The sequence below is a fragment of the Littorina saxatilis genome, unplaced genomic scaffold, assembly GCF_037325665.1.
Source record: "Littorina saxatilis isolate snail1 unplaced genomic scaffold, US_GU_Lsax_2.0 scaffold_992, whole genome shotgun sequence".
Lineage (NCBI taxonomy): Eukaryota > Metazoa > Mollusca > Gastropoda > Littorinimorpha > Littorinidae > Littorina > Littorina saxatilis.
Window position 1 is genome coordinate 25,001 of NW_027128129.1, and position 22,689 is coordinate 47,689.

At 41.6% G+C, this 22,689-nt stretch overlaps 2 protein-coding genes across 5 annotated transcripts in view; one reads left to right on the forward strand and one right to left on the reverse strand.

Annotated features, from left to right (window-relative positions):
• Window positions 1-3,813, reverse strand: part of LOC138956489 (arylsulfatase I-like) — a 17,151-nt gene extending 13,338 nt beyond the window's left edge. Inside the window, exons 1-2 of the mRNA XM_070327831.1 lie at window positions 3,651-3,813; window positions 627-871 (exon numbers count right to left, since the gene is read on the reverse strand). Coding sequence (XP_070183932.1) covers window positions 627-871; window positions 3,651-3,737 — 332 coding nt within the window. The 5' untranslated portion in view covers window positions 3,738-3,813. The remainder of the gene's footprint in view (window positions 1-626; window positions 872-3,650) is intronic.
• A 2,761-nt stretch (window positions 3,814-6,574) lies between these two features.
• LOC138956490 (uncharacterized) lies at window positions 6,575-22,484 on the forward strand. Of its 4 annotated transcripts, none has more exons than XM_070327833.1 (9): window positions 6,577-6,990; window positions 9,714-9,854; window positions 12,365-12,441; window positions 13,222-13,555; window positions 14,878-15,018; window positions 15,909-15,989; window positions 16,363-16,470; window positions 17,388-17,468; window positions 19,337-22,484. In XM_070327833.1, the coding sequence occupies exons 1-9, from the start codon at window positions 6,933-6,935 to the stop codon at window positions 19,579-19,581; spliced, it is 1,266 nt and encodes a 421-aa protein (XP_070183934.1). In that variant the 5' UTR covers window positions 6,577-6,932; the 3' UTR covers window positions 19,582-22,484. The 4 variants fall into 4 exon arrangements, with proteins under 4 accessions (XP_070183935.1, XP_070183934.1, XP_070183936.1 ...); XM_070327835.1 differs by lacking the exon at window positions 6,577-6,990 and adding an exon at window positions 7,679-7,924; XM_070327836.1 differs by lacking the exon at window positions 6,577-6,990 and adding an exon at window positions 7,937-8,149.
• Window positions 22,485-22,689: the final 205 nt, after the last annotated feature.

Here is a 22,689-nt window from a genome sequence, read left to right on the forward strand (position 1 = left end):
GATCTTCCTATGATAACTGTGTTTGTGGCTGACTCTTATTACCAGGGTATACGGGTACCCATCCGTTGCAAGAGCTACACAACCAGACGGTGATTGACTATCCGTCCTACCTATGATACGATTTTGTTCGGGGCTGGCTCTGATTCCCAAGTTTCTACCTGTGGCTAAAGCTTCCAGAGAAGACAATGACTCATTTTTCGACCTACCAATTATGACTTTGCTCGGGACCTGGCCTTGATTCCCATGGTATACGGGTATCGACCCATAGCTAGAGCTACCTGAGAAAACAATGGCTGATTATTCGACCTAGCCATGATAAATGTGATCGCGGCTGTCTCTGATTCCCATGGTATACGGGCATCTACCCGTGGCTAGAGCTACCAGAGAAGACAACACTTGATTATCCGGCCTACCTATGCTAACTTTGTTCGGGGGTGACTCTGACATACAGGGAAAACGGGTACCTACCCGTGGTTAGAGCTACCAAACAAAGACAGAGATTGATTTTTCGACCAACCTCTGCTAACTTTGTTTGGGGGACTGACTCTGACTCCCAAGGTATAGGGGTACGTGTCTGCCCATAGCTAGAACGACCCGAGAAGACAGTGGTTGATTATTCGACCTACCTATGATAACTTGCTCCGGGGCTGGCTCTGATACCCAAGGTATACGGGTATCTACCCGTGGCTAGAGCTACCTGAGCAGACAGAGACTTGGGCTGAGCGTACAAGCGAAACAACTCCACCCCTTCTTTGCGCAGGCGATCCAGGGTTGGTGTCCTGAAGTCATCAGATCTCCATCCCACATCCGACCACGCGACATGCGTTGTGAGAATTTGCAGAATATGGGGTTTTCCCGCTGCATCAACTGTCTAAAGTTCAAAAGTAATTATTTTTCAAGATATCAAAAAGAAAGAAAGAAAGAAACAAACAAACAAATACACAAACAAATTAAGTGATTTGTTTTAATTGGACAAATGCCCCCCCCCCCCCCCCCCTCCTTAATCCTGCTCGGGTTTTGTCATTTAACAAAAAAAAATTAACAAGATTTGCGAAGTGAGATGTTTAAATCTTCATAAAAACAAACATCGTAACGTCTGGTTAGAGACATAGTTTTTCTCGTTGAAAAAATAGCTCAGTATCGCAGATATGCTCAGATGTGTACGTGTACATCACTCAGTGTAGTCATATACCAAAAATCAACTGCTCGGCTGCTACCTGTGCAGGATTCAATTTTGTTTATGAAATAATGTATAACTGACACTAGTGTCAATCAGCAACATTAATTCATAACAAGTCCCTCTCGTGTAAATGATGTCCCTTAGTTGACAACGTACGCCATTTTAGCGGCACTTTGGTCGATCAAACAACCAAATTAGTTCATTATGCTTAAGTTTGGAGCTCAATCTCTCAATTAATTTCACGACAAATTAATGTTCTTTGGCTTGATTACAGGGACTTGTATCAAAAAGTAGTCAAGGATGCCGCTGAAGTCTGAGCTGTGAGTTTAATACACTAAAGTTCAAGATTGCCCATTCATGCTCAAACTAAACAAAAGAGAGAAAAAAAAGTCCCTCTCATCGGATAATTGATTGTTAACATGTACCCAAGGAAAACATGGCCCGTACAAGTCTGGAAAGACCTTAGATGGCAAATACTTATCCAGAGTTGGTATTTTGCTTCTGATAATGGGACAATATCATGCGTTTGTGGAATGTACTGACATAAGACTATTTGCTCTACTTGCACAACAGCATGTATAAACTGTATGTCGTTCTCCTTATTCTCAGTTTGACATTGAGCGAATGAGACATCAGGGCTCCCAAAATGTGTGCACAGTTCAGTGTCACATCAACTGAAATAAGTAAAGCTTCGCGGGATATGTTTCGATTCATTAGTATGTTTTATTCGTTCGAGCTGTCGAGTGCAAAACAAAAATAGTAGAGACTTTTGGAATTGCCATTACATTAATACTCTACAGAATCGACTTTAATGTACTTACATGGTCGTGTTATGATTTAGTTTGGCATACTGCGCTGCACGGAAATCAGATTAGTTTCATACCGTCACGCTCATAAGAAAAATACCTATCTCAGTGTTAGGCATTTCGGTAGTGAAACTACAGGGGAAGGTACTGGAAGGGTATCTATCATGTATTAGAGAGTACAAACTCTCAGACCATCGGAAACCATTGCCACGGTCACGTAAGCAAAACTGCCGATCTTGTTTCTTGAGTTAGGCACCTTTTCTTAATGATACCGGAAGACTTGTTTTAAGAATGTGACGGTATGCAAAAGCTCTTTGTGGGTTGTTATGCAGTTTTACTGATTGAACATGGTGCTGTCAGCTCTTTATCTCACGTTTATCCATCCAGCTGTCACCGCTCGAGATAGGCAGTTAGCAACTTATAACTAATATGAGATAGGCAGATTGTTCAAAAATCAAAGAATTTTTATCCGTTTTTCTCAAAACATCAAAACATGACACAGGCAATTATCCTATGAGCGTGACGATACGCAATGTATACAGAAAGAATGGTGTTTTTGGACTTGACAAATTTGGCCAAGAGTGCTGATGCAACTTTCTTCGTATTGGTGACGTTCTTACTGCAGAACGATATATCGAAGTTGGTAAAAAAAAAAAAGAAAAGCTTGACAAGTTTGTAATGTATCTGATGGTAATTCTGATAACAGTAAAGGAAATCCGTTGGAAACTTTCTTTTAGAATCATAGGTGTTGTCCAATTTCTGATTCTGAATGTTACAGCGGGCGAGCAAACATGCATGGTTGTGTTACCTCAATCTATGAACTTGAAGAAACAGCGTGTTTTTTGTGTGCGTTTAGACGTGTTTGTTTTAGGTGAGATTATCATCGTGCATCTTGCTACGCCAGCTGACCATCTTTAATCCACTGGACATCGTCTCAATTTCCTGGTTTTGTCAGGGTGCATCTCATAGTTAAGTCATGCACCCATGGTCACGCGGCAGTTATTCTTGCCCGAATTGAACCAGGTCACTGGACATTTGGCGTCCATCAGACATTTCTATTTGTCCTAGCTTCACACAACTACGCCTCGTAGTGATCGATTTCACTCCAGTCACTGGTGGGCTCAAGTATTCTGTATTCTGTATTCTGAAGTAATGCTTCTTTCACATACTCAAAGGACTGGGTGGCCGAGTGGTAACGCACTTGCGCTCGGAAGCGAGAGGTTGCGAGTTCGACCCTGGGTCAGGGCGTCAGCAATTTTCTCCCCCCTTTCCTAACCTAGGTGGTGGGTTCAAGTGCTAGTCTTTCGGATGAGACGAAAAACCGAGGTCCCTTCGTGTACACTACATTGGGGTGTGCACGTTAAAGATCCCACGATTGACAAAAGGGTCTTTCCTGGGAAAATTGTATAGGCATAGATAAAAAAAAATGTCCACCAAAATACCCGTGTGACTTGGAATAATAGGCCGTGAAAAGTAGGATATGCGCCGAAATGGCTGCGATCTGCTGGTCGATGTGAATGCGTGATGTATTGTGTAAAAAATTCCATCTCACACGGCATAAATAGATCCCTGCGCCTTGAGTCCGAGTCTGGAGATACGCGCGCGATATAAGACTTCATATAACATAACATCTTTACGCACACATACGCTAAAATAATACGCACCTGCCCTGCAGAAAGAAGAATGAAGAAAAACGGCCACAGATTGAAGAAACCGCGAATCGTCACCCATCCATCGTCATAAAGCGCCATGGTTTGCGTCCAAGCGTCCAGGTTGCACTGTTCTTGGTGCGGCCACAGCCTCCCTTTTATCGTGTGTTAATCCAGATTCGTTAAAGGTCCCGTCCTGCCCTTGGAAAAAAGTTCTGCTCACAATATCAGATCTTGTCAGTGTTTGCACGGACTAAGGCCATAGATCACTCAACATACGGCCACGGCCTCCGTTTTTATAAATAAACAAATTTAAAAATTATTTTTATTCGGTTTTTTTTTTTTTTTGTCTCTCTCTCTCTCTCTCTCTCTCTCTCTCTCTCTCTGTCTCTGTCTCTGTCTCTCTCTCTCTCTCTCTCTCTCTCTCTGTCTCTCTCTCTCTCTCTCTCTATTATTACGTTATTATAACTAGTGTTTTGTTACTTTTAACCTGATTACAAATTCTTAGTTAATTAGTTATTCGTTTGGCTGTTCAATACATGTTATATAAATATATAATTGTAATGTATAATGTCATGTATGTCTAAAAGGGACAGGTTGGAAGATTAGGCATTGCCTAAAACCTTTATCCCTTTGTATTAAAGTTTTGAATTTGAATCTGAATCTGAATCTCTCTCTCTCTCTCTCTCTCTCTCTCTCTCTCTCTCTCTCTCTCTCTCTCTCTCTCTCTCTCTCTCTCAGTTATTGATTTAACCTCCGTTTTATTGTGTATTAATACTGATTAGTTCAAAGTACTGTCCTGCCCCTTGACACAGTTCTGCTCGCCGCATCAGATCTTGTCAGGTTTGGCATCCATGGGGGAACGCCATCCCTCCACATGGACAGATACCAACTTTCGATAGAGTAGTGGGGTTTGTTTTATATATATATATATGCAACTACTTCATTAAAACGCCTTGACTGCCACAATACGCATGAGGTACGCAATTTGCCATTCACAAACAAAATTATTACTTTGACAAGGGAAACAACCGCTGTATATGACCTTTACATTTGCAGTGAGACGATTGCCACCCCTGGAGACCATTTGCTCAGTGTTGGCATAACAGACGAACTCCGAAAATAACTCCGTCGGGTTTGTACGGGATGTAATAGAGTGAATACCTTTGCTTTTCCTCGGAAAAACGTGGGAGGGTCGGAAACACGTGGGAAGGTCCAATAACTAGCGAGAGGTGTGTCGGAAACACGTGGGAAGGTCCAATCACGAGCGAAGGGTGTGTCGGAAACACGTGGGAAGGTCCAATAACTAGCGAGGGGTGTGTCGGAAACACGTGGGAAGGTCCAATAACTAGCGAGGGGTGTGTCGGAAACACGTAGGAAGGTCCAATAACTAGCGAGGGGTGTGTCGGAAACACGTGGGAAGGTCCAATAACTAGCGAGGGGTGTGTCGAAAACACGTAGGAAGGTCCAATCAATAGCGAGGGGTGTGTCGCAAACACGTGGGAAGGTCCAATAACTAGCGAGGGGTGTGTCGGAAACACGTGGGAAGGTCCAATAACTAGCGAGGGGTGTGTCGGAAACACGTGGGAGGGTCCAATAACTAGCGAGGGGTGTGTCGGAAACACGTGGGAAGGTCCAATAACTAGCGAGGGGTGTGTCAGAAACACGTGTGAATCTATCTGTCCGAGGAAAACCAAGGGTATTCACTCTCACAACCCATACAAATCGACGGATTATTTCCGAAAATCGTTAACTTGTCATGCTTTGTATGTTGTATGTTGTAAAAGTGTTGTTGTTGATCTTTTAACTAAACTATTCCGACAGTCAAGGGGTAACGTACATTCCCACTCTCAAGTGGAACAGTCAGAATATTGATGTTGTGTATGTGTCCAAGGATAGGACATATTCTATGTAACGCCTGGCCAGATCGGAGATGGTGATCCGAATCGAGCACACGGGACAGATTGTGCCCTCAGAGGGCGCTGCCTGTTGCCTTATCCTTCTTCGTTCGTGGGCTGCGACTCCCAGCTACACTCGTTGGTACGAGTGGACTTTAAGTGTACGCCCCTCTCCCCCGTTTAAGTATAGTCCTCTTCTGGGGGATGCATCACATTTACTTTCGTCTTTCTGTATTCCATCGAATTCTGGCATGGATTTGTTTTGTGCGTACTTAGTACTACAGTGTTCTAGATGGTCGATCGTGTAGCAAAGACGTGTACGTGTAGATATTGCGTCACCCATGACTCACATTTGTATCCAATGTTCCAAATGCATACGTTTTTGTGCTCCCACCAAGACTGCAGATCTTGGCAAACGCGTGACATAAAAAATAGATTTGATATAAACGTTACCCGTACACGTTCCGGATCCCGTACCCGTCCTGAAAAGTGCTGATCTAGATCTTGCTATTGTGTTACGAAGGGGGATACGGAACTAGCAGGTCTGCACATCAGTTGATATGGGAGATCGGAAAAAGCTCCACTCGTATCCCATCAGCCGGAGTTCGAAACCCGACGAACTTTCCTCACAGATGGCCGACGTCCTGACCACTGTGCTACACGCTCGTCTTGTAATGTTCATTCTTGATCTGACAAAACATTCACACACAGCTTGTGCGTTTCATTGTGTGTTCTTGTTGTTGTTGGAACCACATGGTATCTTTGATGTTGACTGCTGCGCTGAGGTGACAATCCCGGAAGTCCTCTTGTCATTTATTAAAATACAGGATGGATTGATCCGGACAAAAACTGTAATGATAAAGTGTATAATGTAGAATTATGCTCATTGACAGAACATGCTCGCGCGTATTATTGCGTTTGTGTGTGTGTGTGTATGTGTGTGTGTGTGTGTGTGTGTGTGTGTGTGTGTGTGTGTGTGTGTATGAGTGTGTGTGTGTTTGCGCGCGTGTGTGTGTGTGTGTGTGTGTGTGTGTGTGTGTGTGTGTGTGTGTGTGTGTGTGTGTGTGTGTGTGTTCTTGTTAAGACCGCGTCGTTTTGACTTTGGCCCGAAAATGGAGCCGAATTGTTTTGACGCACCCCGTTGTTTTGACGTCACAACAACGGATGCCTCGATTTTCGAGCTTCCCGCCCTAAGATATACCATGTGACACAAGGATTTGATTTTATTGGTTCTGTCCAAACTATGATAATTTTGTCAGGGTTGAGTGTGTGGCGAGTGTGTTGGGCTAGTGTTTTGCGGTCAAAACAAGAACTGTAGTTTTTTGGGTTCCCCTGGCGACAACATTGAGAGAGAGAGCGAGAGAGAGCGGATTGCCGCGTGAAACCGTGATTTGACACGATGGCTGACGCCGACACGCGGGGTGAACGCCGCAGCCGCTACATTACCACAGACACAGGTGTGTATTATATTTATAGTACTTTGTTGTCCATTTTAGACGAAAAGACAGTTGACTGAGTTGTTTTTGAAATAGTGACGCGCCTTCAACTTTATCTTTCAGGTCTGTTGCCACATGGCTCTGACATTCCAAAATGGCTAACCTCGTTTTTTGGAATTTAGAGCTCACAATCCAGTGACAGTGACATTAACAAGAACTTGATCAGTCATTAATTATCAATGGCTTATCAAGTTGTTGGTACAGGTTACTATGCAAGAGTCTTATACATTAAAACAAATTATGGTGAGTGGTGCACAGATCTAAATACTCTTATACTGAGAAGGCACGATGCATGTTGGTTTTTTAACTTCCGAAAGATTCTGAGATTAGCTGTGCGTACAAGCGATCGAATAGCACTGATTTTATCAGTATTTATATAACTATGTTTTGTTTGTGTCAGTCTGTGCTTGTTTGCTGAATTTATGTGTAGGAGCCTGAGGCGGGTTGAGATCTAGCTCCAATGTTCAAATTTCAATCTCGCCTTAGGCCTAGTAGCTGTTGAATTAGGGAGACCGAATAAGTCAGTCACGGTGCGACTATATTTTTTTTTTAATTCGATTTATTTAATTAAAAACTCTTCACGTCCTGTACCGCACGACTTTGTTACTATACTTAGGAATGACCTCACAGGACGGAAGCGCTCTCTGTGCTTGAAAACCACATTTAGGTCACTTCCTTTGTAAACAAGCACATAGCTGCTCCGCGGTTCGTTCGTTTGGTGAACGTTTTGGTAGTTTGCAATGGATTTGTATTGATTTTTTTTTCACGGAGATTTTGGGACCATCTCTGGTGATGCTGATACAGTCAGTAAAGACAAATTTGGGGATATTATCGACGAATTAGGGGCAGAACAAGTGCTGGGACTCGAAGCAGACAATCGCTTGACATTGAAATTGTAAGCTTAATGTAGTTTAGTTTCATCTCCCCCGTCGCGATATAACCTTCGTGGTTGAAAACGACGTTAAACACCAAATAAAGAAAGAAAGTTTCATCTCTTTGTTCCACCATCACCCAGCCGACGCGGCGACTTCCTGGCGTGGCCGTAAAGTCCGGTTACTCGATCACGTCGCTCTCTGCTCTGTGCATCGTCAAATATGTTCATGCTTTTCACCTGTTGCACGTGAGTGAGTGGAGACTCGGCTCCCCCATAATCATGGTCCAACAGGCATGCGAATCATTAATTCTGCTTTTTACACGATGAGTCTTCTTCTGTCAATTTAATGCATACTAGTTACAAATTAAAATGACAGTATGATTTCTTCATTAATTAACTACTCATAATGATAATACATACATGTATTATACGTGTATACTTTACATACATGTTTTATAACATAAAACCCATAAATGTCATGTCTGACACACACAGATACCCACTTTCTGGTCATTTTCATCAAATCCTTACGGTACTGAGGCTTAGCAATAGGGAAATGTGTTCAGGACGTGAAGAGTTATTTGACCGGGCGAAGCTGGACTGACTTTGGACTTATCATGTATTGGAGCCATTCTTCCGTTCTGGGGACGAAATCCGTCTGTTGAAAAAAAACCAACTACTGTTTGTGTTTTACTTTACCCATACACACGCACACGTTTTTGTTCCTCTTTTTTTCTCTTCATCCTCTTTTTGTTCTGTTTTCTTCTCCTGTCCACGACATTACTGCTTCCCCTCAAACCTATGATGTACTTTTTCCGTGCATGGTTTATCCCTGTCTCTTCCCAGAGACCAGGCAGTCCGGTTACAGTAGCTCGGGTACTTTGTATCTCCCCCAAACTCATCAACTTAAGTTCATTACAGACAAAATAATTAGCATAGCCGCTAATTGAACAGTGTATAGGCTCTCTTTTTCTTTTCTCTCCTCGACATTCAACCCATGGTCCCCCTCGACCACTACCATCTTTGACGCAATGTCACTGTCACAGTGTCAGAAAACTCACTGCCTTCTTCGGCATCATACAATTCATCATCTGACAGAGACTCGTCAGTGGTAAGACATAATGCATTCTCATCATACTCCAAGTCCAACTCCTTTGGATCAGACACACCTGAATGACAATGCTTCTCAATTAAAAATGTACACATGCTTTTATGTGAGTTAGGGAAGTATAAATAGAGAATACTATGTATGGCTTGCTGTGTCGTACCAGATTTTCATGAGTTGTTTTTTTAAATATTGAACTGCGAGCGAAAGCGAGCTATTCACTATTTTAAAAAGCAACGAGTGTAAATCTGGTACAAAACAGCAAGCCATGTAGTATTCTGTTTATCCTACATACTGTACTTACGTGTATTTTACTGAAAATGTCCTGCAGTCGAGGCAGCTAAATTGAAGACGCTTGTTTTGGAACCTCGATCTCTTCTAAAGCCTCGTGCAATCTATTACGTCAAAGCAAAGAAACGTCACTCTGAAAGTGTGGCTTGACGTGTTAGTTCTAAAAATTCATCGAAGGTAATTAGCGAGCGCAATCTTTTTTCTTCTATAATGACGTTTGTCTCGGTGACTTTGGCATCATAAGCAGTGGAAAAACAGGTCCCTGCCAGACTTGCTTGACATGACCTCATTTACATGATATACACACGTGTGATTTGAACGATTATTATCTCACGAGTGTCTCTCTCACGTATGTAGGATGATATTATTAATCAAATGAAAATTTACTAATAAAATGTTCTATTATGTCACTAGTGGAACCAGGAGGCCGAGGCCAGAGATTTAAAACAAGGGAGTACTTCCCACATTTCTCATACGGCCAAAGAATGGTGCAGGCTGCACTGGCTAAGAGTCTACCTGCCATACCATTGCCAGATGACACCAGCAATCATCCAGGTACAATGTAATCCCATTTTTATTTTGTTGAAAGGCAAGATTTAACCAGAAAGTAAGGAACTAACTCAGGGGTTCCACTTATTGCACACACAAAAGTATACGCAGTTTTCAGCCTCCGTACACATTTTCACCGACATGTTGCATTTTGTCACGCAAAATTACAATTGCACTCAAAACACTAAATAGCCACGAAGAGAGCACCTGAACTCCCACCTCTGATTCTCCCCACCCGCCTTGTTCATCACTGTTAACACTCGTGTACTTATCGCCAGAGGCCATAGTACCAGTGCTCTACCGAATTGAATCTTTATTCCTTAGGTCACTGCCACCGGCGATAGCCTTATGAATGACCAGCTCTACCGAAGAGGAAGATTGCATTACATTTCTTTGGGGGGGGGGGGGGGGGGGGGGGGGGGGGGGGGGGGGGGGGGGGGGGGGGGGGGGTCATGAGTCACAGAATAAATAATTGATCCTGCTGTGTTCAGCAAAACAATGGTCTGCCTTATCACACATGCCATTAGTTTGGTGCACTGCCGATTCAGTTTACAGGCCAGGGGTGTCCGGGTCTACTCTGATTACATCGGACTGACCCACAGTGATTGTTTTTCAGGCTGAAATATCTTCCATTTAGCGCCATGCAAATAGTTCAGTTCCTCGCTTAGAGGCCTATTACCTGTACAGAGCCACTGCAAAACGCAAACAGACCGATCTGTCGTCGGAAAGTGAAAGAACAGAATCTGATGAAGGGACTTCTTTTAGTTACCTATCATCATCATGTCCAGTGATGGCGCTAGTACTTTTTTCAAACCGGTACGCAAACTTTTATGAAGCAAACAGTCCAGAAAAAAACGGTAGGCTGGTCATTGGAACCAGTTAGAATCCAGCTCAGAGTACTGGTTTTATAGTTTTGCCAGCGAAAAAAGACCGGTAGTTCTAAAAATCAACGGCAGCCAATTTTGTTCCGGGATTTTTTCGTTTCAACCGGTAAAATACCGGTAATTACCGGTTAACGCCAACACTGCATGTCTTCTCAATCGTAGTGAGAAAAACACACTTCTCCTTCGCGTTTTTTCCCCCAATTAAGTTTGTAATGGTACGCGTTTTCCCCGGCTCATACGCATTTTTTCAGTCATGTTGTGTATGCAAACGCAAAAAGCAAAAACCCAGTGGAACCCCTGACTAACTAACTGTTATGCAATACTTCTGGAGGGGTGATCACACTACAGTTAACACAGTTTAGTTATGACTAAGATATGTAGTTAAATTGCTATTCTGATACACATTGGAGAATTCAGGGTTATGATTTGATAGTCTCACATGTACATGGACCTATTTCGGTCATAAGGCCATATATGTCAACGGAAGCTGCTCAATATCCTATATATATATATTTACAACAATAAAGCATGCTTCCTGTTTCATCACCGTGGATGAATTAAGTGCTTGCATGCACATACCTGGTCAGGTTTGCTTCTGTTACTGGTCGACAGACGATATAGTTTGTACAAAAACTAAATTCTTGCCGTCTATGAAATACATCCCTGGTAAAAATTCAATTCCTGCAACACACCTTGCAAAACTAGTAGCTGCAGTCTAGCAGACGGTCTTTCCAGTGCTTTGTAATGAATCGGCAATATTGCCTTTGCCTATGCAACGCTCATATATATGCAGATCCCAATCTGATGAATGGACTGACCCACAGTTAACAGAGAAAATAGAGGACCCACTAGAGAAAATGCTGAATTCTTGGGATGTAGTCTGATGATAGACGGAAGACAGACAATAGACGGAAGACAGACAATAGACAGAAGATAGATGGAAGACAGACAATAGTTGGAAGACAGATGGTAGATCGAAGACAGACAATAGACGGAAGACAGACGATAGACGGAAGACAGACGATAGATGGAAGACAGACAATAGACGGAAGATAGACGGAAGACAGACAATAGACGGAAGACAGACGATAGATGGAAGACAGACGATAGATAGAAGATAGACGGAAGACAGACAATAGACAGAAGACAGACAATAGATGGAAGACAGACAATAGACGGAAGACAGACAATAGATGGAAGACAGACGGAAGACATACAATAGACGGAAGACAGACGGTAGATGGAAGACAGACGATAGACGGAAGACAGACGATGTAGTCTGACGATAGACGATACATATATATACGGACGTTCAACCAGTATTTGGCTTCAGCTTGATTCAGGAACAAGAGGGCGACTGCAACTGAGTCGCATGTATAGACAAACCATAATGCCTTTCTCCAGTCCAGTCTATGAAATAGGACTTACAGCTGATCTAGCTGGACTCTACGCAAGCTTCAGTACGAATGAAGTAAAATCTCCCATATCAAATTTATTATACACAAATATGAAAACAGTTAACTAGACTGTTCTAACTGTAAACCAACGTAAAGGGGAAATATGAAGCTCAAAAACAGGTTAAGTCCCAAGCATCATGCAACCACAGGCGCTTTCTGTCTGTCTTTCCTACAGTTGACTGCAGCTTCGAACCACAGGCGCTTGTGACAGAGGACTCTATAAGCAGCCATCACTCAGTTGACTCCCAAATGGTGAGTTTTTATAGAGTAGATTATTTGTTGCCCTGTCTGAAGATATTTTGTTTTTGCGATTTGATTTGTTAAATGTTTGACCTGCATTACTTGTGAGTTTCCTGTGATGACCAAGGCAATGAAATATGTTTGCTATCTGCAGTCTATGTTCTTTTGCCTCTGAAAAACATGCATCAGAGTTGTGCATTCTTTTTCAGCAACTGGTTCTTTTTCTCAGACAAAATAAGGCATTTATAATGAAAAAAGAACAAAAATATACGGTCGAAACAGATCACCAACAAAGGCTAACAAGTTCAGTTGAGTTGCCAGTTGGAAGGAACAGCGAAGAATGTCCCAGTTACTTCCTCAGTCGTACTCTTTTTGATTGTTCGATTTGGCAATTCTGAACGATGGCAGGAACTGAAGTGCGCCAGGCAGTATCAGCGAAGTCCTCTGGCTCATTTTCTGTGCCCACGAAAGCTTCCAGGTAGGCTATTTGTCGGTATCGGCGGACTGCATAATAATGTTGTCGAAGCTCAGTCTCGCTTACGACGCATCCAAAATGGCATCCTCCGACGGTGCTGTGACTGTGTGAAAGATGTCTTCAAATCACTTAGCACATTTGAAAAAATCCTATGTAACAAGCTGACCAGGATTGAGATAATCGGAAAACGTGGCCGAATTGTCCCAATTCTCATGACTGCACAGGTGAAAGCAGCTGTGGAACTGCTTGTGCAAAAAAGGGATGATGCTGGTGTCAGCGGCTCCAACAAATTTGTGTTTTCTTGCTCATTCTTTCAGTCGGAGGGGCACATTCGGGGATCTGACACGCTTCGAAAGTTTGTGACATCAGCGCAGTTGGCAGAGCCACAGTTCATCACATCTACTTCACTTCGAAAGCAGGTTGCTACTCTGTCCCAGATAGTCAGTTTGAAGGACAACGAGCTGGATGCCCTTGCTCAGTTTATGGGACACCGCGAGTACTACCGCCTCCCATCAGACATGATGCAGTTGGCCAAAGTCAGCAAATTACTCCTTGCCCTTGAAAAGGGGAAGCTGCAAGACCACCAGCGCTGCACCCTGGATGAGATGGAAGTGGCTGAAGATGAAGCCATCACCTCGGATGAGGAGGCAGGTATGTGTGACATTTTGAACATGAATTCCTTTTCCCGCAGTGGGGCACTGCGGTTATGAAATTAAAGGCCCCTCCTGTTTTTGGAACCGCAGGAGCTTTCTAGTTTGCTGTTAGGTAGATTTTTGGTTCCTCTTTCCTGTCATGCTCTCTTTTTCTTCATGAATTCTTTTCTTTTTTCTGCCTTCTTGCTCATTCACCTGTATTTTTTCCAAAAATCTCTTCTCTTGCCGCTTGTCTCGCGATTCATGTATAGTTTAATCTGTTAGTGTTCTGATGTAAGTCCAGCAGTAGATAGGTTAAGCCTATTTTAACATACTGGAAACTGGTAATCTTCCAGTAGGTATTAATTTAGTTTTACTAAAGCCTGCTGGGACACAAGTAATGGGTTAGTGCATTTGTAAACAGGAATCGCTTGACAAGTGGCCCCCTTCATCCCCCCCTTCCTCGTCCTGATATGGCCGGCTCTGCGTAGTCGGCTGGACGTTAAGCAACAAATAAACAAACAAACATGAATTCCTTTGCTCTTTTTGCACAAAATGAACACAGCTAGACTATCTCTAAATCTAGTATTGTAATAACCTTTTTTTTGTATTCTTAAATTCATCTTCTTCTCCTTCTGCTTCTTCTGCCTCTTCTTCTTCTTCTAAATTGGGGGGCTGGGATGGCTCATTCGGTACACAGCGTGGACTACATATAGTTCCTCTGACTCTCATAGTCACAGGTTTGAATCCCGGTCTCCCTCCCTCTGGTATCGCCTTTGTTGTGGCTAGTGACATTGAACCACCAATACAATTTTATTTCAATCAATCAATATGAGGCTTATATCGCGCGTATTCCGTGGGTACAGTTCTAAGCGCAGGGATTTTTTTTCTTTTCAATTTTTATTCAAGGCGCAGGGATTTATTTATGCCGTGTGAGATGGAATTTTTTTACACAATACATCACGCATTCACATCGGCCAGCAGATCGCAGCCATTTCGGCGCATATCCTACTTTTCACGGCCTATTATTCCAAGTCACACGGGTATTTTGGTGGACATTTTTATCTATGCCTATACAATTTTGCCAGGAAAGACCCTTTTGTCAATCGTGGGATCTTTTACGTGCACACCCCAATGTAGTGTACACTAAGTGTATTTGTTTTAAATCTAAATTGAGAACGTTCATACTTCAATGCACACTACAATGTGATATATTGTGCTAACATTAATTTGCATTACACAATAAAGCAAACATTAATACTACGGTACTTACTACATAAACTTTTGTACTTGCGATCTAGGATTTTATCTATTCTATCATATTGTAACTATTATTTACAGAATTTGTTGAAAAGGGTCACAGCCCTATTCCAGAACGATCTGCATCAGGAAGGTTCGCAACAAAAGACTCTTTGGCACCGCCACATAACCAGCCCTCTCCGCCTATGCATCAACCTTGTCCTGCTACAGCTGCACCTGACAGTAAGTCTTCTTCTTCTGTGTACGCATGCTATCAACTACAGTACTGCAAGCACTCCCAGTTTCGGATAAAAACAAATGCGATTGGTCACTTTGGCAGAAATAACAACTGTGAACAGAATGTTGATAGTAAAAGAAAGTAAGGAAGCAGGAAAGATGAGCCGGTGCCTACCTAACAGCAAACTAGATAGCTCCTGGTGTTCAAAAACAGGAGGGGCCCTTAATTTAAGTCCGCAGCGCTCCACTGCAGTAGGTGACAGTAAGGGACAATATGGGCTGAATCCATCCCATCTACATGGTGTTGGAGTGGGGACAGGACATATTTGAATGGCGATGTCGCTGTTCAGTGTCTGAAAGTCTCTTAAGTTTGTAGTTGCAAACATGACTTTTCTTTCTCTCTCTCCCCCCCCCCCCCCCCCTCCTCACTCCCACAAAGTAACATAGTAGATTTAATTTCTTATTTGTAGCTGCCATTCCATGTAAAAGTGAATACATTTACTTATTTAGTGTAAACTTGTCACCCTGGCATGAGGTAATATGACCGGCACGGTTGGCCTAGTGGTAAGGCGTCCGCCCCTTGATCGGGAGGTTGTGGGTTCGAACCCCGGCCGGGTCATACCTAAGACTTTAAAATTGGCAATCTAGTGGCTGCTCCGCCTGGCGTCTGGCATTATGGGGTTAGTGCTAGGACTGGTTGGTCCGGTGTCAGAATAATGTGACTGGGTGAGACATGAAGCCTGTGCTGCGACTTCTGTCTTGTGTGTGGCGCACGTTATATGTCAAAGCAGCACCGCCCTGATATGGCCCTTCATGGTCGGCTGGGCGTTAAGCAAACAAACAAACAAAAAATGAGGTAATATCACAAGGGTTATTCATGTTTTTGTATTTGTCAGATTCTGCTGATGATGAGGAAGCACCAGAAATCCAAAGGAAGTTTCAACGGTGTGCTGCTGACAGCAGTGCATGCTCAAACAGTTCAGTATATATCTTTCTCCTTAGTCAACCAATTTTCCATGGGGGCGCGACTGGAGATGGATGAAGGTCAGGGGGTTCCTGTGTTCGAGTGGGAACAGCTTGAATTTAACTCACAGAGTTGTTTGTGTCCAACACGCTTGTCGGAGGTGTTTTTTTTACGGCGTCAATGTTGGGGGGTGGGTGGGGGTTAAGGATGAGGGGTAGAACTGCATTCGTTGATGCATTTTGATTGTCTTACATCTGAAATGTATTTGTACCTTTGAAGAATAGTTCATTCCTGTACACTCATAACACCGAACACACGTTTATTTATTTTGAACATAACATAATTAATACAATAAATAATTAATTATAATTTTATTATGTCCCCAGGCGAGCCCCCTTCCTCCTGGACATTCTCTCCTGTTGGTGTGGCAATGATGAACACAAGATGCAGTGTATTCACACAGATCACTTCTCCTTCAGCGTCATCTAACGAAAGTAAGCTTTATTGCATATAAATTAATTTAGAAACATGCTGGCGTCACCCCCCCGCGGGTTAGGGGGAGTCCCATATTGGTTGGGACTAGAAAGAATTTACCCGATGCTACCCAGCATGTCGTAAGAGGCGACTAACGGTTCTGTTTCTTCTCTTCTTTTGTCTTATTTCTGCCTTACCAGTCCTTTCACCTATATTTCCTTCCAAGAAAACTCTCCCTACTATTCCCTGCAGTTTTCCAATTCTTTTCTTGTTGTCTTATTTCTACCTGACTGGATCCATCACCTTTATTTCACTTACCAAAAGTCTTCTTTTCCACATCCTTATTTCTCTGCACCCCGCATGTCGTATGAGGCGACTAACGGATTCTGTTTCTCCTTTAACCCTTGTTAAGTGGTTCTTGTATAGAATATAGTCAATGTTTGTAAAGATTTTAGTCAAGCAGTATGTAAGAAATGTTTAGTCCTTTGTACTGGAAACTTGCATTCTCCCAGTAAGGTCATATATTGTACTACGTTGCAAGCCCCTGGAGCAATTTTTTGATTAGTGCTTTTGTGAACAAGAAACACTTAACAAGTGGCTCCCTCCCATCTCCACCCTTTCCCCTATCTCATCTCCCCCTTTCCCTCGTCGCGATATAACCTTCGTGGTTGAAAACGACGTTAAACATCAAATAAAGAAAGAAAGAAATGCTGGCGTCATGTACGGACGATTAACTAAGCGCCCATTACCTAGTTGTTGAATGGCCGCATTCCATAGTGGAAACTCTTGTGTTTAGTTATTTGACAACGAAATTGATATTTAAAAGCATATGTCTTTTAGCTGTTGTTCTTTTTTTGCTATTTTGCATAATCTATCAAATGATTTGAAATAAAGATAAGCCAGCTGAGAAAATCTATCATCTTTTTTTTTCCCCAAGGTTCAACTGACAATGAGTACCTACCTGAACAGTGGAGCCATTCCAAACCAAAGAAGCTCAAATCAAAGGCAACGCGCAACAGTGAGTGGAAACATAATCATTGTATTTATACCTCTTCTTTCTCTTTGTGAACTGAGCTTTAAGGAGCTGACTCAATCCACACAAAAGTTATTCCTTTAAAGTAGAACAAAACCAGTAAACTAGATAGTTATTGTGTTTTTGAGTAAGGTAATATCCTTCTCTGAAGCACTTGGAAGGAAAAATAGAGCCTGTTCATAACGTGTTAACTGTTAATCTAACTAGGAGCGTATAGTTATTGTGTTTTTGAGTACGGTAATACCCTTCTCTAAAGCACTTGGAAGGAAACATAGAGTATGTTCACAGACCTGTTTACCCTCCCGGAATTATTACGGATTTAGGGTCTAAATTCCGGTATTACGGAAATCTACCGGAAATTCCGGTCACGAGAACCATTTCCGTGTGTGAAAATTTAAAGTCGAAATTGTAGTACTAGTAGTCACCGGGATTTTGATTTCCCGAAAACCCTTTTAGCTCAAGGCCGACCGGAACAGCCTTGTCTGCGCATGTGCAAAAACAAGGTATTTGTCGGTCAACGCGTGGTTTTTGTGCATTCGGTCCGATCGACATGGGTCGTAAGCGTAAGGCCGATCTCTCTGGGGACAAAATGCCAACCAAAAAAGCTCAAGTTGTACAGGAATATCGGCAAAACTATCAAGTCAAGTGGCAGTGTCTGGCGAAGTCTAAGAAGAGCGAATCACTTGCATTTTGGTGATCGAATTGAGATCAGTGCAACAACAAAGCTAGTCAGTCATGAGTCACTGCAGTCGTTCGTCCGCGAACCAAGCGAACGTGTCCCGAGGTTAGACGCAGCATTAGTTTATTTACAAAATGCAGTACACAAATGAACATGGAAACAAACAAATTGTGTTTGGCAAAACATGAGCCTGCTTCGCATCGAGTTTATTTGACCAGTATGTCTGTGCTTCGACATTATCTCTTGCTACGGTCAGTGACTTGTGCTGTTGCCGGAATTTGAAAGTCTTTTTGAGTCTAAAAGTGATCTCCATTAATCTTTCTCCAATATAGCAAAGATCACAGTTCTTTGAATTGAAAAACTTTAAAGAAAATCTTTAAATAAAATGAACGAGCCGGTCCACAAAAAAAAAAGGTAGCTTCTGGAGAGTGTTTTTATGACTGGTTTTAATGCAGGATGTAAACAGGTCTGTGTTCATAACGAGTTAACTGTTAATCTAACTAGGAGCGGCATTTTGTCAAAGAGCAGTTCAAATCCGTACGTGCTTTAACATATCAAAATGGCCTTCTGCTGTCGCTCAGTTTTCTTGATTCAAAACTAAGCAGTAAATTGTATAATTATTTAAAAATGAATAAATAAGTGGATCAGTTAACAAGTGCAATGGCTAACTGACCTGCCACTTCTCATGCCCATTCGTGGCTTCTGTCCCATGCTTTGAAAATGAATGTGTACAGGGTCTGTAATTCCGGTTTTAATTTAGATTTGAAATCTTTTGTAATTGATGGATTACGCCCACATACACTTCCGTGTATTAGAGGCGGGGACGGGAGTCCCAGGAATTGGAAAAAAGAGGAGGTACTATATCTAACTTACATTGAACAACCAAAATGTAAGCAGCACTAAGATTGACAGTGAAAATGTGACAGTTTTAGTGTACTAGCTTTAGTGCCACGAAGAAGAATCAGAACAAATGTTGACTCGGGAAAATAAATGTCCATGCCCAATCAAGATTCGAAATAGAGACACTGAGATCACGAGTTGTCGGCCTAGACCACCAGACTACCCGGCGCTCATATTGAGTTGGCATGATTGTTCCTTATAAAGTTTTAATCCGATAACATATTTAACCTTTGTATCTCCGGTAATAGGTCTTGTGATATCTGTGTCCACAAAGGTTCAAGCCAGCCATGTCGACTGTGGTTGGAGGAGGAGGTGAAGGCAGTGGAGGCTCATTTGTTAAAATATATCGCCACGCAAGTGCTGCCAAGAAAAGAGGATATCCAGAAGTGCCTTCAGGCTGAAGAGACTCTGATAATTCGTACCTGGCTACACGTCAAGAACTATACATGTACGAAACAGGATTACTGCTTTGCAAAGAAATCAGCGAAACTAAATAATGTTCAGCTTTTCAGCTACTGATCATCTTTCCAATGTTGTTGCTGATCACTACCACTAAGTGGATATATATCTAGTGCAGGTTTGTGTCTTGAGCTGTACTGGACAATGATTTACACATTTATCTTTATTTGTTTTTATTAATTTTGACTATGAGCACACTGGTGGTTGTGTTTTATGTTAAATGATTTATTTAGTATGTGTTTATGCAAATCATTTTTGGCATTTTGAATAAGCTAGATGTGACCTTTCTTAGCACTGATCCAAAGGTCAGTTTAATATGCGGTCAAAACAATGATGGTGGAGGCAGTTGGCTATTTTTAAATCATTTGCATAGCAAAAACGAGGCTATATATGTATTGACAACTGACCACCTATTGAACACTCAAAACTTTTCAAATAATGGAAGCTTTCATGATAAAAACTTGTCTTGGTTATGAAACCTATGAACACTTATAAAATGCATATGTGATTACATCAGCAAAACAAAACAAAATATAAGCAAGTGAGTCATATTCTTTGTGGCTTTGCCCTTGTTTAACTGTATTATCATTATTTATTATCATGAACACAGACTACCATAAGGTCCGCTACCCCCCCCCCCCCCCCCCCCCCCGCGGGTTAGGGGGAAGAATTTACCCGATGCTCCCCAGCATGTCGTAAGAGGCAACTAACGGATTCTGTTTCTCCTTTTACCCTTGTTAAGTGTTTCTTGTATAGAATATAGTCAATGTTTGTAAAGATTTTAGTCAAGCAGTATGTAAGAAATGTTAAGTCCTTTGTACTAGAAACTTGCATTCTCCCAGTAAGGTCATATATTGTACTACGTTGCTAGCCCCTGGAGCAATTTTTTTATTAGTGCTTTTGTCTTCTTCTTCTTGTCGTTCGCCAATGTTAAACTTGGAGTCCAGCTCTGGTAGTGCTTTTGTGAACAAGAAACAATTAACAAGTGGCTCTATCCCATCATCCCCCCCCCCCCCCCCCCCTTTCCCCGTCGCGATATAACGTTGAACGGTTGAAAACGACGTTAAACACCAAATAAAGTAAAGATAAGGTCCGCTATTAGGAAAGTCAAAACAATCAAAGTGTCATATGCACTTTGTCATCGTGTGTGACATTTTATTGAGAGAGAAACAGAATCCGTTAGTCGCCTCTTACGACATGCTGGGGAGCATCGGGTAAATTCTTCCCCCTAACCCGCAGGGGGCGTACAGTACTTCTTTGGGATAACAAGGGTAAGGATTGCTCTAATTAAGGTTGGCTGAGCAATATATAACAGCAATTTCGCTCAAATCGGCCAAAAACAAGGCCCGAAGGCATCGTAGGCATAGCCGTTTTAACTTTATTATCATTATTATTTATTATCGTGACCACAAACTACCATAAGGTCCGCTAGTAGGAAAGTCAAAACAATCATAACGTATCATAAACACTGGGTCATCGTGTGATCATTATTATTTATTATCGTGACCACAAACTACCATACGGTCCGCTAGTAGGAAAGTCAAAACAATCATAAACACTGGGTCATCGTGTGTGACATTTCAATGTCAACACAATGATAGTGGTGTTTCACATGTAATGATTGATTTCGATTTTAAGTGCTCTATCCCTTCTCCCCCCCTTTCCCCGTCGCGATATAACCTGCGTGGTTGAAAACGACGTTAAACACCAAATAAAGAAATAAAGAATAAAGAAAGATTTTGAGTGTATATAAAGTGTATTTATGGTACATTTACTTTTGGCTCTTTAGATCAGCTTAATTTGGTATTTCATGGGCATCGGTCAAAAGGTCACTTCAGCATGTGCTGTCAAAACAACGATGGTGGAGGCAAATGGCCTATTTTAACAGGATGTTTGAAGATTTGCTTTTTCAATTTTGTTTGAGAGACAAGAAGTTGGAAAATAGTTTTATTGTATGTTTCTTTGTCACCTGGGGCAAAATTATTCAATCGTCGCTATACGTTTGTTGGAAGCTATAACACAAAGGATAAATTGGCAGTTTTCTTACTTTCTGTTAGAAACAAAAGTATATTTTTCATTTGTTGCAATTGAAAAAGCATAGACCTTACTAAAGATGCTGCTAGTTGTTTTGATTGTGTGGACTATTCAGTGGAGTGTTTTAAATAATCTGTATATATATATATATATATATAATCTATATGCCAATTCTCATGCCTCACAGTATTTTAACATTGGTTTATTTTCCATGTTACAAATATGTAATCATATGACTCGAGACTACCTTACTGTGTTATATTGCATTATTATCATGAACGCATTAGGCCCACTTATAAGTTTAAAGAAAGTCAAAGCCGTGTATTGTTCCTTTCAGAACAATGTTATACACCGGGTGTGCATTATGTGTTTTCATTATTTTTAATCATGAGCAGTTTCATATTTAATTATTTATTTAGAGTGTGTTTGATTTAGCTTAATTTGAATTTTGTTGGACATTGGTCAAAAGTTCAGTTTATTATGCGCGGTCAGAACAATGATGGTGGAGGCAATAGCCTATTTTTCAACAGGTTTGAAGGTTTTGTTTGAGAGAAATAAATCTGTCTTTTTTTCTTTGTCATGTTGGGCAGAGTTATTCAATCGTTGTTATACGTTAAGTTCACTGAATTCTTAAATCTAATGTAAGCGCTGTTTAAGAGGTTTTGAAGGTACAAAATACACTTTTTTTCTCTGTTCTCTTTAACAAGATATTCAGATTTGTTTTTCTTCTTTATTTTAGTTTGAGACGAGAAGTTGTACATGCATTCTATTTCCTGTTCCTTTGTCAACTGGGGCAACATTCAATCACTGTTATAGCCTGGTTGTAAGCTATAACAGTATAAATTCACTGCTTTTTAAATGTCTGCAAAAAGCAAATGTCACCGTTTTGTTGCATGCCATTGAAAAGGAATAAAAACTACCAAACGTTATTTTGCAAAACATGCTTATTGTTATGATTTGACTGATTGTGTTTGTATGTGGATGTGTGATCACAGGATTGCAGATTGCATGGACATAATCGCCACAGGGAAAATCATTCAAATCCTTACTCCGAAAGTTAACAAAAAGCTATTATTGTCTCAAGAAGAGAAATTGTTTCTACAACTGAACACACAGACTGTAAAATGCATGTGT

What these genes read in the sequence shown, in the direction of transcription:
- LOC138956490 (XM_070327833.1), top strand. Translation starts at nt 6,933, where the DNA reads ATGGCTGACGCCGACACGCGGGGTGAACGCCGCAGCCGCTACATTACC. An exon ending in TGCTACAGCTGCACCTGACA is followed by an intron (nt 15,019 to 15,908) that starts GTAAGTCTTCTT and finishes TGTATTTGTCAG; the next exon opens with ATTCTGCTGATGATGAGGAA. An exon ending in TTCAGCGTCATCTAACGAAA is followed by an intron (nt 16,471 to 17,387) that starts GTAAGCTTTATT and finishes TTTTTCCCCAAG; the next exon opens with GTTCAACTGACAATGAGTAC.